The 12,873-nt window shown below is 41.5% G+C and overlaps 1 protein-coding gene across 4 annotated transcripts in view; it reads left to right on the top strand.

The window, feature by feature from the left end:
• Positions 1-12,873, top strand: part of MCC (MCC regulator of WNT signaling pathway) — a 218,623-nt gene that overhangs the window by 195,036 nt on the left and 10,714 nt on the right. For all 4 annotated transcript variants that reach the window (XM_072140768.1, XM_072140758.1, XM_072140777.1 and 1 more), the window contains 2 exons: positions 1,778-1,961; positions 10,737-10,971. In XM_072140768.1, the coding sequence (XP_071996869.1) occupies positions 1,778-1,961; positions 10,737-10,971 (419 nt within the window). The remainder of the gene's footprint in view (positions 1-1,777; positions 1,962-10,736; positions 10,972-12,873) is intronic.

Here is a 12,873-nt window from a genome sequence, read left to right as displayed (position 1 = left end):
AAATTAGAGAGCAATGTATGATCACTTGATTTTCTTCAGAAATAATGTAATCACCATTGATCAACATTTGATGGATTTTTTTTTTTTTGTAAGGGGTCCACCATGCCACTTCAACAGTGTTTTACAAAATTAAAGGACATCTACCAGAAGATTACCTGATGCTAGATGACTATTGCATACCTCCATATCCCGTCCCCATGAGTCCCAACATTCATCTTTGCATGGCCGCATTTCTGTAAAAAGTTTATAAGATATGCAAATTAGCCTGTGGTGCTCTGCACTGTAATATAATGCTCTCCACTGTAATATGATGTCAGCCGTATACTGAGAGCTGGTGATGTCATCGGCTCTTTTCAAATCTCCCCGGCACTCAGAGCGCGGCAGGCAAGGTCCCGGTGCGAGCATAATTGATAATACGGTGGAGAGCACCACAGGCTAATTTGCATATCACACTGCTCTGGTCAGATCCTGGACCACTCTTCTTCCAGTCTCTTCCACAGTTCTGTGACTGTTGTGGGCTTTTTGCCCATAACTTTGTCAACAAGGATTTTCTAGAGGTTTTCTGTTGGGTTTAGATCAGGACTCTGGACTGATTGAGTGAAGAATGCAAGGAAGGAACCACATGTTGTTGAAGAAGGTTCTGATACACACTTGCATTCACTCTGCCATGTATCTGTATGAGAGGTCCAGTCTGCTGCAGAAAACGTTCCCTAAACCATGACACCTCATCCACTATCTTCCACACACTTTGGGTTTATTAAGTAACATGATGTTTCCCATCGGATCCAAATAAATTTGCATATAAATAAAAAATTAGGAAATTGTGTGGTCTCTAATTTTGATCCCCAGTGTAGCTACTGCCTGTATCTCTGGTTCTAGCATGTATCTCTAGGTACTATTGTACTGAAGAGGGGGGCACCTATACTGATACTACCCATACAGCTTCTAAAATGACTCATCTCAAGCAATAAATGACTCTTCTCTCATTTTCGCATGACTATGGAGATTTTTTAAATAAGTAAACTATTAGGGGGCTAAGAGTTTAGTTATATAAAATCTGGTGACATGTTCAATTTTACTGTACTAAGCAGAGCAAACTTTTGTTATAAAGATTTGCGTGAGAGATTTGTCAAATTTCAGGATTTAAACCAGCATTCATGGTGGCCTCAATATTACTGATAAATCATTACTTGCCCATCTGCCATATCTATTGACAAAAATGACATAAATGACTGTAATAAATAGTTTAGTTGTGTCCAGAAATATTTCCCACACATTATCAATGGGAATTTGGCATCAGAAGCAAAACTCCCTGTGGGAATGTAGTTTAAGACCTTGAATTGGTGACTACAGAGAACAAAGCCTGCAGCAAACATTATAAGATACCAACCATGTCATTTCTTAATCCCAAACTTATCTCTGTAACAATAATGTATCTGAATTATTTTCCTTTTGATCGTCTTTGTAAAATGCAAATTGAAGTGGCATTTCACTAGTGATGCATTCACAATACAATTATATTCATCCACCGTAAAATATCCTGCGCCTAAATACTGAACACATTTTAGGAGCAAATTGTATTTGCTTTTTTTCTTTTCACCATAAAGAAAAACCAGGTAAATGTAATGTACTAGTGAATCATAGATTATCTAGTTTTATTGCCTGCCAGTTTCCGTTAGTTCTGCAATAAAAGGATCTTTCATACAATGTAATATGATCATCTATGGATGGCCATCGGGTGATTTATCTAACGATTATATCTGATTTTATGATGAAGCTGAACAGAGCGGGGATGAGAACATCACACAGATGCTGAAGAGAGCACACGATTGCAGGAAAACTGCTGAGAACGCTGCAAAAGCTCTCCTGATGAAGCTGGACGGCAGCTGCGGGGGTGCCTTTGCGGTCACTGGGTGTAGTGTCCAACCATGGGAAAGTCTGTCCTCAAATAGCCATACAAGGTAATGTAAAGGTTAATTAGTCTTAATGTACACATTTTTTCTAGTTAATCTAAATGATGTGTTTGTGAGTGAATAACTTTTCAATTTGCACTTGGGGAAAATAGAATATTTCAACATTTCAGCTGACTGATACCTCAGCCATAATTCTCCTCTGGAGTTTTAAAAGAATTCTTCAAGGCGGCTGGCTTTCTTCCCAAAGGAAATCTATCACCAGATCAAGGATTGTAAACCAAACATACAGACTTACTGGTACGTCCACTGGCAGGATCTGCTGCTCTTTTAGCTTCTTATGCCCTTGTTGTTAAGAAAAGGGGGTTTTAAAAATTATGCAAATGAGCATGAGGAAGCCTGGAGCCCCTCAGGCTTATTTGCATAATTTTAAAAGCCTTTTTTTCTATAAAAAAAAAACAAAAACTAGGACATAAGAAGCTAAATGAAGAGCAGATCCTGCCAGAGGGGGCGCACACTAGTAGTGTGCTTGGTTTACAATCCTTCATCCTGGTGGTAGATGTCCTTTAAGCAGAGTTTCTTTCTGAAAAAGTCTGGTTGGTGCTTCAAAGAATCTGTTTACAGTACAAAAAAAAATTATGCATTTACGAAGAGTGAATTTTTCCATGCCAAAAATAGAGGTGCGATGGGGTGGATTTAACATGCCCTGATGCATGGTCAGCATGTGGTGGGACAGTTTTATGACTGGTTCTGTCTGGTGTAGAATTGTGCTATAACCTGCACCAGTTTTTGGTCCATTCCACCCATGGGCATAGCCCCCTTGTTCACTTGGTCTACAAAGGCTGATAAATCTTACCTCTTATCTAATGCACAGTCCAAGTCCAGAAATAGCTATTTCTCCTGATAAGCCAGGCACCATGCATGTCCTACCATAAAAATCTGCTCCATATAACAGGTCAACAACACATAAATATCCTCTTACTACTCGGACAGTTTTGTGCTTTAATGACCATGTTATCTTTTTCATTTTCGCTTACATAACCATTTTTTAACTTGTATTAATCTTTAATGGGGCTTTTTCTTTTTGGGATAACTTTTCCAGCTCCCTTCTATTCTATCAATGACCGATCAATAGGATAGGTCACCAGTAGCTGAGGTCACTGGTGTTGGACTGCAAACGCCGTATTGCTGTATTCCCCACATAAACGGTTAGAGGGTATTTCCAACCCCCTTAAACTATGGTGTACCTATCCACAGCTTTTATACACTACAGTCATAGATCAAAGAAAGTTACCTCTGCATCGCTACTGGACGGCCAATATACTATGGACGGAGCTATGTTCTTCACTGCACTATATGAAGTTGTGAGAACCAGAATATCCCAGCAAAAATCAATTCAAGAGAGAACAGTTAAAATATGAACCTATTAAAGGTTGAGGCAAGGAAATGCCCTCATGGCTTTGTGTGTCTGACTGCTGTACCTCTTCAGGTGGCCAAAGATCTTTACATTTAAACAAGTAATGAAGAAATTGTGTATTTAACAGAAAACTCAATAAAGTTCTATTTCTGGAATAAATCACAATACCATTTTTATTGCCTTCATAGTCACAGATCCAATCTCTGTAGTGCATTATCAGTGAGATAATTAGTTAATGAGAATCTTATGTTTTCTGTCTATTACATTGTGGTCTATAGGTATAGTGTTTTGTGCTTTATGGATGACTTCCGGTTAATTTGGGAACATTTTCAGCATTCACTGAAAAACATAGACCAAATTATTCTAATAAGTTGATTTTATGTTTTTTCCTGTATTATGTTATATATATTCATTAAAATTGATATAACCGATATAGCCAGATACAGAAATACAACAGAACATTCAGGGATATTCAGGAATATTATTTAATTACAGTATATACTTGTGTATATGCCAAGTTTTTCAGCACAAAAAATGTGCTGAAAAACCCCAAATCTCCTAATACGCCAGTGTATAAAAAATAAACTTACATACTCACCTTGTGGGTCCTTCCCGATGCACCGCGCGGTTCCTCTTCTTTCTTCTCTTTGCGTGTAACAGCAGGCAATGGCGCGTCCAGGTGGTCACCCTATGAAGGGCTCACCCTATGATGCGGTGCTGTCGCCACTGATGACGTCAAAATCATGGACGCGTCTCTGCCTGCTATTACATGCAAAGAAAAGAAAGAAGAGGAGCAACAGGGAGTGTCAGGAGGTGATTATGTAAGTTTATACGCCAAGGGGCTGCAGGGCATTTCATCGGTAACGGGGGGAGGGGGAAGCGGCTGCATGGGGCATTTCATCATCATTGGGGGAGGCTGGCTGCGTGGGGCATTTTTTTTCCAGTTATTTGTGGCAAAAGTAGGGACTTTGGATTATCCCTGGGTCAACTTCTACTCAAGTATATACGGCACTTAATAGAAGAAGGTGCAGTCTTATGTGAGTTACAGAGAGTGTGTCCTGAAATACCTTCTGTATCCAATTTCTACAAACTTCAGTTGGAAAACATTCATTATCTATATATTATAATACCAACTTCATGCCAAATGGAAGCATTAGACAGTCCTCTTGTTAATAGCTCAGGGGTTGCTGATTAATGCTGGAGTAACAGTGCAACTTAATACAAGACATGATGGGATGTTATTCCCTGGCTGATAACTGAGATCATTCAACATTCCAGGCAGACATGTTAATGGATGACCTAACCCTCAACCGGCAGATGATTAGCCGTCCTCCTGAGATCCATGAAGCTGGTTTCTAATGCAATGCATATAGAGAAATATAGGCTGTTGTTGTAACCCTTTCTCAACCAGCATAGTCCTCCAAATTCTTCTTAAGGCCACAATACAATATGCTTTGTATCTGTTAACATCATAGTATTGTGTCTTACTTCTTGGGGTAACTGATATACAGCACACATATTACCTACTTACTGATGACGATTGGTCCTCCCAGAATATATAAAAGTCATTCTATGAGCTTCATTCATTCACAGTTTATACAATGGAAATATTGATAATAGATTGTTATTCTTGGTGCGCTCTTCTGTCAGTGACGACTATCTAATTTCCTAGTTCAATAAGCAAAGGTTACCTTGAGAAATCCCCGTTCATAGATCAGTATTTTGGAATTGCTTTTATTTTTTTTTATTTGGTCTAGCTACTTTATCAGGACTTCTTGTTTATGAAAATACAATGCATTTTGATGAGGATTTAGGGTAGCTATGGAAACCTAGAAGTCTCTGTTATTGTGGGGAAAAAAGTGCATGTGACTAAAGGAAGATATCAATCAGTGGAGATAGCACCTTACCCATGTAAAATTTTCAAAGCAGACAAACAAAACCTATATGGTTATATATAACATTAAGGAGCATTCCCTTTCTATGCACCCTAACGTATAGGGGCCGTACATACGGCCGCTTATACGTTCCCCATAGTTGTCTATGGCGTCCGGGCTTGGTACTGTGAGTACAGCATGTGCTCATCATACCGTGCCGTGGCCGCAAAAAAGATAGAGCCTGCTCTATGCGGCTCTATTCTCTATGGAGAGAGGAGATGCGAGCAGTGCACGCTTCTCCTCTCCAACGCGCCCGACGTGTGCCCATATGGCTACGGCTGTGTGGGCACACTTTAGTGTGCATGAGCTCTTAACCAAGCATTTCACAGTCCCTTTGGATAAAGTATATGGAATTTTATATGTTGGATAGCATTCAGTAAGAATGCTAGGATGGGAGTAGTTTATAATATCTGTATTAAAGAGAGGTAATGGTCCAAACAATCCTGGCTCCATGTAATATAATACAGCAACAGATGAGAGCAATTAAAGGTGCCCCACATGAGGAAGGGATCATTCTCGGGGGATAGTTGTATGGAGTTCTATGTAAAATCTGTAGTAGCCAGAATTTCTAAACCTAATTTTATGAGTACCACATATACTTGAGTATAAGCTGGCCTGAATATAAGCCGGGGCTCCTAATTTTACCACAAAAATACTGGGAAAACCTATTGACTCAAGTATAAGCCTAAAATGGGAAACCCATTGGTCATAGCCTCCCCCCAGTATGAAGCCATTCAGACCCCTGCCTCCAGTATAAAGCCAGCCAACCAGCCTCATAGTATATAGCCTGCCAGCTCCTAGTATATAGCCAGCCTGCCCCCAGTATATAGCAGGCCAGCCCCCCCCCCCCAGTATATAGCCAGCCAACCAGCCTCATAGTATATAACCTGCCAGCTCCTAGTATATTACCAGCCCTGACAGCCCCCTCCCCCAGTATATAGCCAGCCAACCAGCCCTATAGTATATAGCCTGCCAGCTTCTAGTATATAACCAGCCCCCTACCTCAAGTATATAGCCAGGCTGCCCCCCAGTATATAGCCAGCAAGCCCCTGCCCCAAGTATATAGCAAAACCTCAGTATATAGCGAGCCATCCTGCCCCCCAGTAAATAGCGAGCCAGTATGTTCCCCCAGTATGTAGTCAGCCAACCATTCCATAGTATATAGCCTGCCAGCTCCTAGTATATAACCAGCCACATCCCCCAAGTATATAGCCAGCCTTCCCCCAGTATATAGCCAGACAATCAGCCCCATAGTATATAGCCTGCCAACCTCTAGTATATAACTAGCCTGCCCCCCCCCAGTATATAGCGAGCCAGCCTGCCCCCCAGTATATAGACAGCCCCAGTATGCCTAACATACAAAATAAGTCACCATTCTGATGGCCCCCCCCCCCTCCCCCAAGGTCTTCTCTTCTTCTGTAGCAGGTCTGTGCTATGTTGCAGCGTTCAGGCTCTGATGTCAGCCGCTGCTGCCATCATTTTGTGTGTGCCGCCGCAAAGTCACACGGGCCTGCCCCTGCTGGATGGAAGGAGAGAAGACCTGCGAGGTCATTGGAAAGGGGAGTACTTGACTTTCTTTTTTTTTTAACTTGAGTATAAGTTTTTCTTGTTTTTTTTCCGCACATTTTTGTTCTGAAAATTTTGGCTTATACTCTGGTATATATGGTAAACCTAGAATGAAGTATTGTCAGAGCACCGCTCTACAAACAGCCATTCACGTAGACAATTTGTAACTAATTTGTGACAAAACCCTATTTTTAGCTGGGCTCAGTACCAGTCGGACACAGCTAGAAGATTAAGATCTGGAGCAGAGCGTTCCATTCTGGATGAGTATTTAAGTAGAATAACTGCAGTCAGAGGGAACATGTAGCAGACAAAGCTGCTATCCCGCAGGGTATAAAACCATTCTGCTGATATGTGCTCCAGAGGCCTGCGGCTTGGCAAGGTATGGCATACCCAGCAGTGAAGGGGTTAGACATCAGAGGTCTGCATGTCGCAGTGTTAGATTCTCCCTGTGATTCTGGGCTTTGTTAATTCTATTCTCCGCATGCTTCTCGGCTCTCTTTGCTGACAGATTGACAGCCATTGGCCTAGCTCGGAGCTGAGCAGAAGTTGCTTTTTCTCCAGCCTTGTGTCAGGGGCTTTACTGGCATCTGTGGGGGAGGGGAGGGTGGATGTGAACACTTTAATAATTAGGGCAGGGAACAATTTCCAAAATGTAAAATGAAATTATTATTAAGGAGTTCTAATTCCAAAGCGAACATTAGTCTGTCCAAGCATTTATATTATTGGGCAGTGGACTAGAAGGCTTCTTCTTTCTATAATCCTGTTTTTGTTGTTCTTCACAAAATAAAGGTAATGCATAGATTAGAATTAATGGGTTTATGGATCACGTGTGGAATATGTCCTGGATTAGCATGCGGAGAAAAGGTGCAGTAGATAGATAACAATGTATCCAGGTAAAGTGATATCCCAAAGTGAGAAGGTTACAGAACAGTGTGGTCGGGTAAGGAAAGACTGGAGCAATGGGAGTATTACAGATTAAAGACTTATTGAAGCTGCACAATTTGGGGTGAAGAAGTGTAAAAGTATTGCAGAATAAGAAGCATGTTATGAGATGTGGAAGAAAATTTCACCTTAATTTTAAGGGTGAAACCAGGTTGGAGCTCTCATTATTGTAAAGATTGTGATGAGGATACAAGCGCTCCCCGAACACCCAACTTACAGACGACCCCTGGTAACAAACGGAAGCCTAGATGTTGCTCATTTACCGTAGTTTAGCCTTGGGCTAAATAAACAGCTGTAACAGTTATCACAGGTGTCTGTAATGAAGCTTTAGTGGTAATCCTGGTTCTTATGAGAACCCAACATTTTTAAACTCCAATTGTCACAGAGACCAAAAAAAATTTGTCTGGAGTTGGGCCTCATTCACACTGCCGCATGGGGGACATATATACGGCCGACATAGATGGCAATGGGCGCACGGTGCACTTCGAGAGCAGTACGGTGCGGCACCATACTGCTCCATATGCTGTGAAAATGTCCTATCTTTTCACGGTATACGGCGTCGTTTGCCTCCTAGGGAGAGGGGCGGGGGTGAGCAGCGCTCTCCCCCTCCTCCTCCTCTCCCCACGCGCTGCTGTGTGCCCACCGTGGTACGTTACGGCAGGCAACGGTAGTGTGAATCTAGCCTTATAAAATATATAGTTCCGACTTGCATACAAATTCAACTTAAGAACAAACCTACGTAACCCGGGAACTACTTTGTGTATGAATCTTATCTACAGGTCCTTCTGCTTTGTCATTTGGTTTTCTCCTTTAGAGGAAACGCTGACAGGGCTCGGTGTTTTACAGCGACACATCTGCAGTTCTCTTTCTGAGGGATGGCCAGGCTGTCTAGCATTCCAGCACATCTGAAATTTTCTGCAGTTTTATGGATTTTAGTCAGCAAAAGTTTATATTGACCGTTCTGCTAATGCAGAAGTGCCCAGGGTACATGTGGTAAGGCAAGGGATGTGTAGTATATCATTGCCAGGTGATATATTTGATATATTTTCTTCTTTCCATCTGTATATTATTGTCAGTACTTGTTTTCTGATTTGCATATGACTTTATTTTTTATTAACTCTTTCCCTCCCAGCCATGTTTTAACTTTGTCGCATTATTGGCCAGAGCAATTTTTACTCGTACAAATTAAACCGGAATTGCAGAATTAAGAAGTTTCCTCAACCCATAAACCCATATATTTTCTTAAATCAGACACTTGTCCCATTTTCTAAATTGCATTAAGGAGTTTATTGACATAGGCACCTTCATGCAATCTTGATTCAAATTGTAAAGTTGTATAAAAATGCATAAAAACTTACTTTGAAATAAAAAATATGCCTCAAACTAAAAGTAATTTGCTTCTCATTTCCTAAATGTAATAGGATAAACATGCATAAAGTTAATAGATGCCTCATAGCCATATGGTGATTTATATAAATCATTGTAAAATCAATTCAACTGAAAATCAACTGAAAACTTTTCAGCTAGAAATTTTATCACAACATGCAAAGTATAGCAAAGACCCACCTAAAACCCATACATTTTGAAAGAAGACAATCTGGTGATTGCATTTGCCTTAATTAACAGTTGACAGCCTGTACCACCATCATGCAACTTTGTGACACACATATATATATATATATAATACTAGAGTATGAGTCGAACCGAGTCTTTCATATGAAGCAGAGGGAAGCTTCCTCAGCTTTCCATCAGTGCGGGCAGAGAGACATGCCTCTGCCCGCACTGCCAGGAAGCAGAGGACAGAAGAAGCCGGAGCCACGGGGCGAAAAGGAGCGCTGGTGGCAGAGCCGGCTTCAGGTTCTAGTGGGCCCCTGAGCTACAGAGTTTTAGTGGGCCCATTCGTGGGCCGCCCTCCAGTGGCCACTCTATCCCCCTCCCCCTGCGGACACGCTGCCCCCCTCCCTCTGAGGACACAGTGACCCCCCTGCGGACACACTAACCAAACGCCACGCACCCGAAAAGTAATTGATCCGGATGGTGATTATTTGTACCAGTGTCTTATAGCAACACTGGTACAATTGATCCAGGCGCTCAAGTGGGCCCCTCCAGCTCCCCGGGGCCCTGGCACTTTCCCAGGTCGGCCGGGTGCTGCGCCGGGCCTGACTGGAGGTTAGGTTTAAGTTTTCCCTGGAAAGTCCAATTCTGTTTGAGATGGACAGAGCTCTGAATGCTTTTAGATACTCTGGTTTACTGACGGCGAAAGGTTTAGGAAAGCTGCTTTACTTAATGAAGTATATTACAAAATATAAGGTAGCATCTGCGCTATTCATTTCTTAAATGAAAAAAAAAAACACTTTAAAGGTTAAGGTACACTTTACGCTTTGATGTGCAATACCTGAAAAAGTCCCTATATACTAGCCAGAGCCTTTACCACAGTATACAGAGGGTGTAAGAATATTTCTGTTCTGTGTACAGACGTTTCCAAATGAAATATGTTGTATGAGAGTACAAGTGAATACATCTCCATAAATCTACATGAATTCAACTTTATAGAACAATATGGAGCCGCATGTTTAAAGAAAATCTGCCACCACTTTATTGGTGGTAGAACGTCCTATTTAGACTGCTCGTTCAGTCTGGGGATAGGGGACCGTTTTATCATGTTTCCGGGCAACTTTATTTTAATGAATAATGAAATTTGAATTATGAAATGAAAGCTGCTTTACAAGTTCATAGATCGTTAATAAAGGTGCCCGATAACCTCTAAAAATGGACCCCCATCCCTAGATTGAACAAGCAGTCTAAATAGGACACTCTACCGCCATAGACTGGTGGCAGATGTCCTTTAAGTGATAATAGACTGTGTTGTTGCATCACCACCTAGGATTTAGCCACCAAGCATTTATGGTATAGGAGTTACAGTTGAGGGTCCCTTACACTTTCCTGTTTTATATTTCGTCTTTTCAGCACCACAAGTTCTACGGCCAGTAGCTGTGACACAGAGTTTACAAAGGAGGACGAGCAGAGGTTGAAGGATTACATTCAGCAGCTGAAGAATGATCGGGCAGCAGTTAAACTTACGATGCTGGAACTGGAAAGCATCCATATTGATCCTCTGAGTTACGATGTAAAGCCACGGGGAGACAGCCAGAGACTGGATTTGGAGAACGCAGTCTTGATGCAAGAGCTGATGGCCATGAAGGTAATGTGAAGATCTATGTATTCTTATATACTGTCCCTATCATTTAAGAGCATTATCACTAACACAACCAACATCTGCTTTCCTGGTGACTGGCACTGTGCACTCTTCTAGTAACTTTATATCATTTGAGACTATTGTGAGACTATTTGTAGGGCCATTGCGTTAATAGTAATCACAATCACATTAATCTTTATACAAGAATTATACATTTTTCATAAGGATTTGCTTGTTGAGAACAGTAGATAAAAAATGGGGGACCGTGGGGGAATCCTATGGACATAAGTAGATGATCAGCCACAGCTTAAGGGAAATTATTTCCTACATTTTGGCTATTTACAAACAGTTTATTTTATTATCTGCTTTTAGATTTTCTGTACATGACTATGTAAGGCTACATTCACATGACATTGTGCCCAGACACTGTTCACCCCGCCCCACTCCATAGTGATGTATGGCCCATAGCGCCATATTACTGGGAAAGATAGGACACATTCTATCTTTCTTCCGGGCATGGGGCGTCCTTTGCTAATTTGTTAAAATCAATTGGTCAGAAGTATTCAGACCCATTGCTGTACTGTGACACACTCATGTTGTCCACTTCCTTCTGATCCTCCTTTTGCAGTATGGACTTCAATGGAGTCCAGCTGTTGGATCAAGTCCAGTCCAACTGATTGGACTTGATTTAGGAAAGGTAAACACCTGTCTATATAAGACCTCACGGTGCATGGCAGAACAATGACAATCATGAGGTCTAAGGAATTGCCCAAGGAGCTCAGAGACAGAATTGTGACAAGGCACAGATCTGGCCAAGTTTACAAAATAATTTCTGCAGCACTCATGGTTCCTAAGAGCACAGTTGCCATCATAATCCTGAAATGGAAGACGTTTAGGGCAACCACAACTCCTCCTCGACCTGACCATGCAGCCAAACTAAGTAATCATGAGAAAAGAGCATTGGTGAAAGAGGTAAAGAAGAACCCCAATATCACTGTGGCTCAGCTCCAGAGATGCAGTAGGGAGATGGGAGAAAGTCGCCTATCACTGCAGCCGTCCACCAGTTGGGACTGAATACTTATGACCATGTGATATTTCTGTTTTTCTTGATTAATAAATGAGTTTGTTGCAGCCATAGGAACCTGTAGACTGGACATGCCCATTGCTTGCAGAGCCTAACAGGTTGAAACACAAATGAAGGTGATATATTGGCTAGAGATCTTTGCTGGGACGTGTATATAGCAGGTATATCTGAGTTGCCGCTGACCTTTCCAACACGTCTTCTATGAATAACGGCAGGAAAACCAGTGGTATCTAGTTCATTATAATGTGAAGTGCATCACCTGTATTAGTCCCCAATGTAGCTGTTCCGTCAGATTGATAATGTTCCTGTCGGCTCTTTATAAAGCCCACAGTTTTTGATCCATCAGGTCTGACACTGCTATAGAAGCTGTAAAGACGCGGTATTACTCACCAGTATCTCTCCTGAATGGCAGCTGGTGATGTCTGCATTTGTCAGTGATGCAGTGATCAGTTTTATTCAGTGCTTGACTGTCTTAATGTTTGCAGACAAAGCCTTTCCAGAATACCAACAATATGGGGCCGTTCGGTACTTTATTTTAGGAATGCAGGGGAATGTCATGTTTTCTCTACGCATTTCGATTGATAAAGTGTGCACAAAACTTCTTCCTGCAATGCTATGAAAGCATTGAGGATATGGTTTACACATAGTATGATTAGATTCTGTATATTGTGCTTTGAATACTAATGACAGTAATAACTAATAACCATTAAAGGAAGAACCGCTATGAGCTGACTGATTCTTTAAAGACGATGTGTCACCTGCTTTTACATCACTAAACTAGCAGCGCCCTCAGGTAGGGTATGATATTTCCAGAAATCCTTCTA

This window comes from Engystomops pustulosus, chromosome 1 (genome assembly GCF_040894005.1).
Source record: "Engystomops pustulosus chromosome 1, aEngPut4.maternal, whole genome shotgun sequence".
NCBI classification, from domain to species: Eukaryota; Metazoa; Chordata; class Amphibia; order Anura; family Leptodactylidae; genus Engystomops; species Engystomops pustulosus.
Note: the sequence above shows the minus strand (reverse complement) of the source record. Positions and strands in the feature narration are given on the sequence as shown.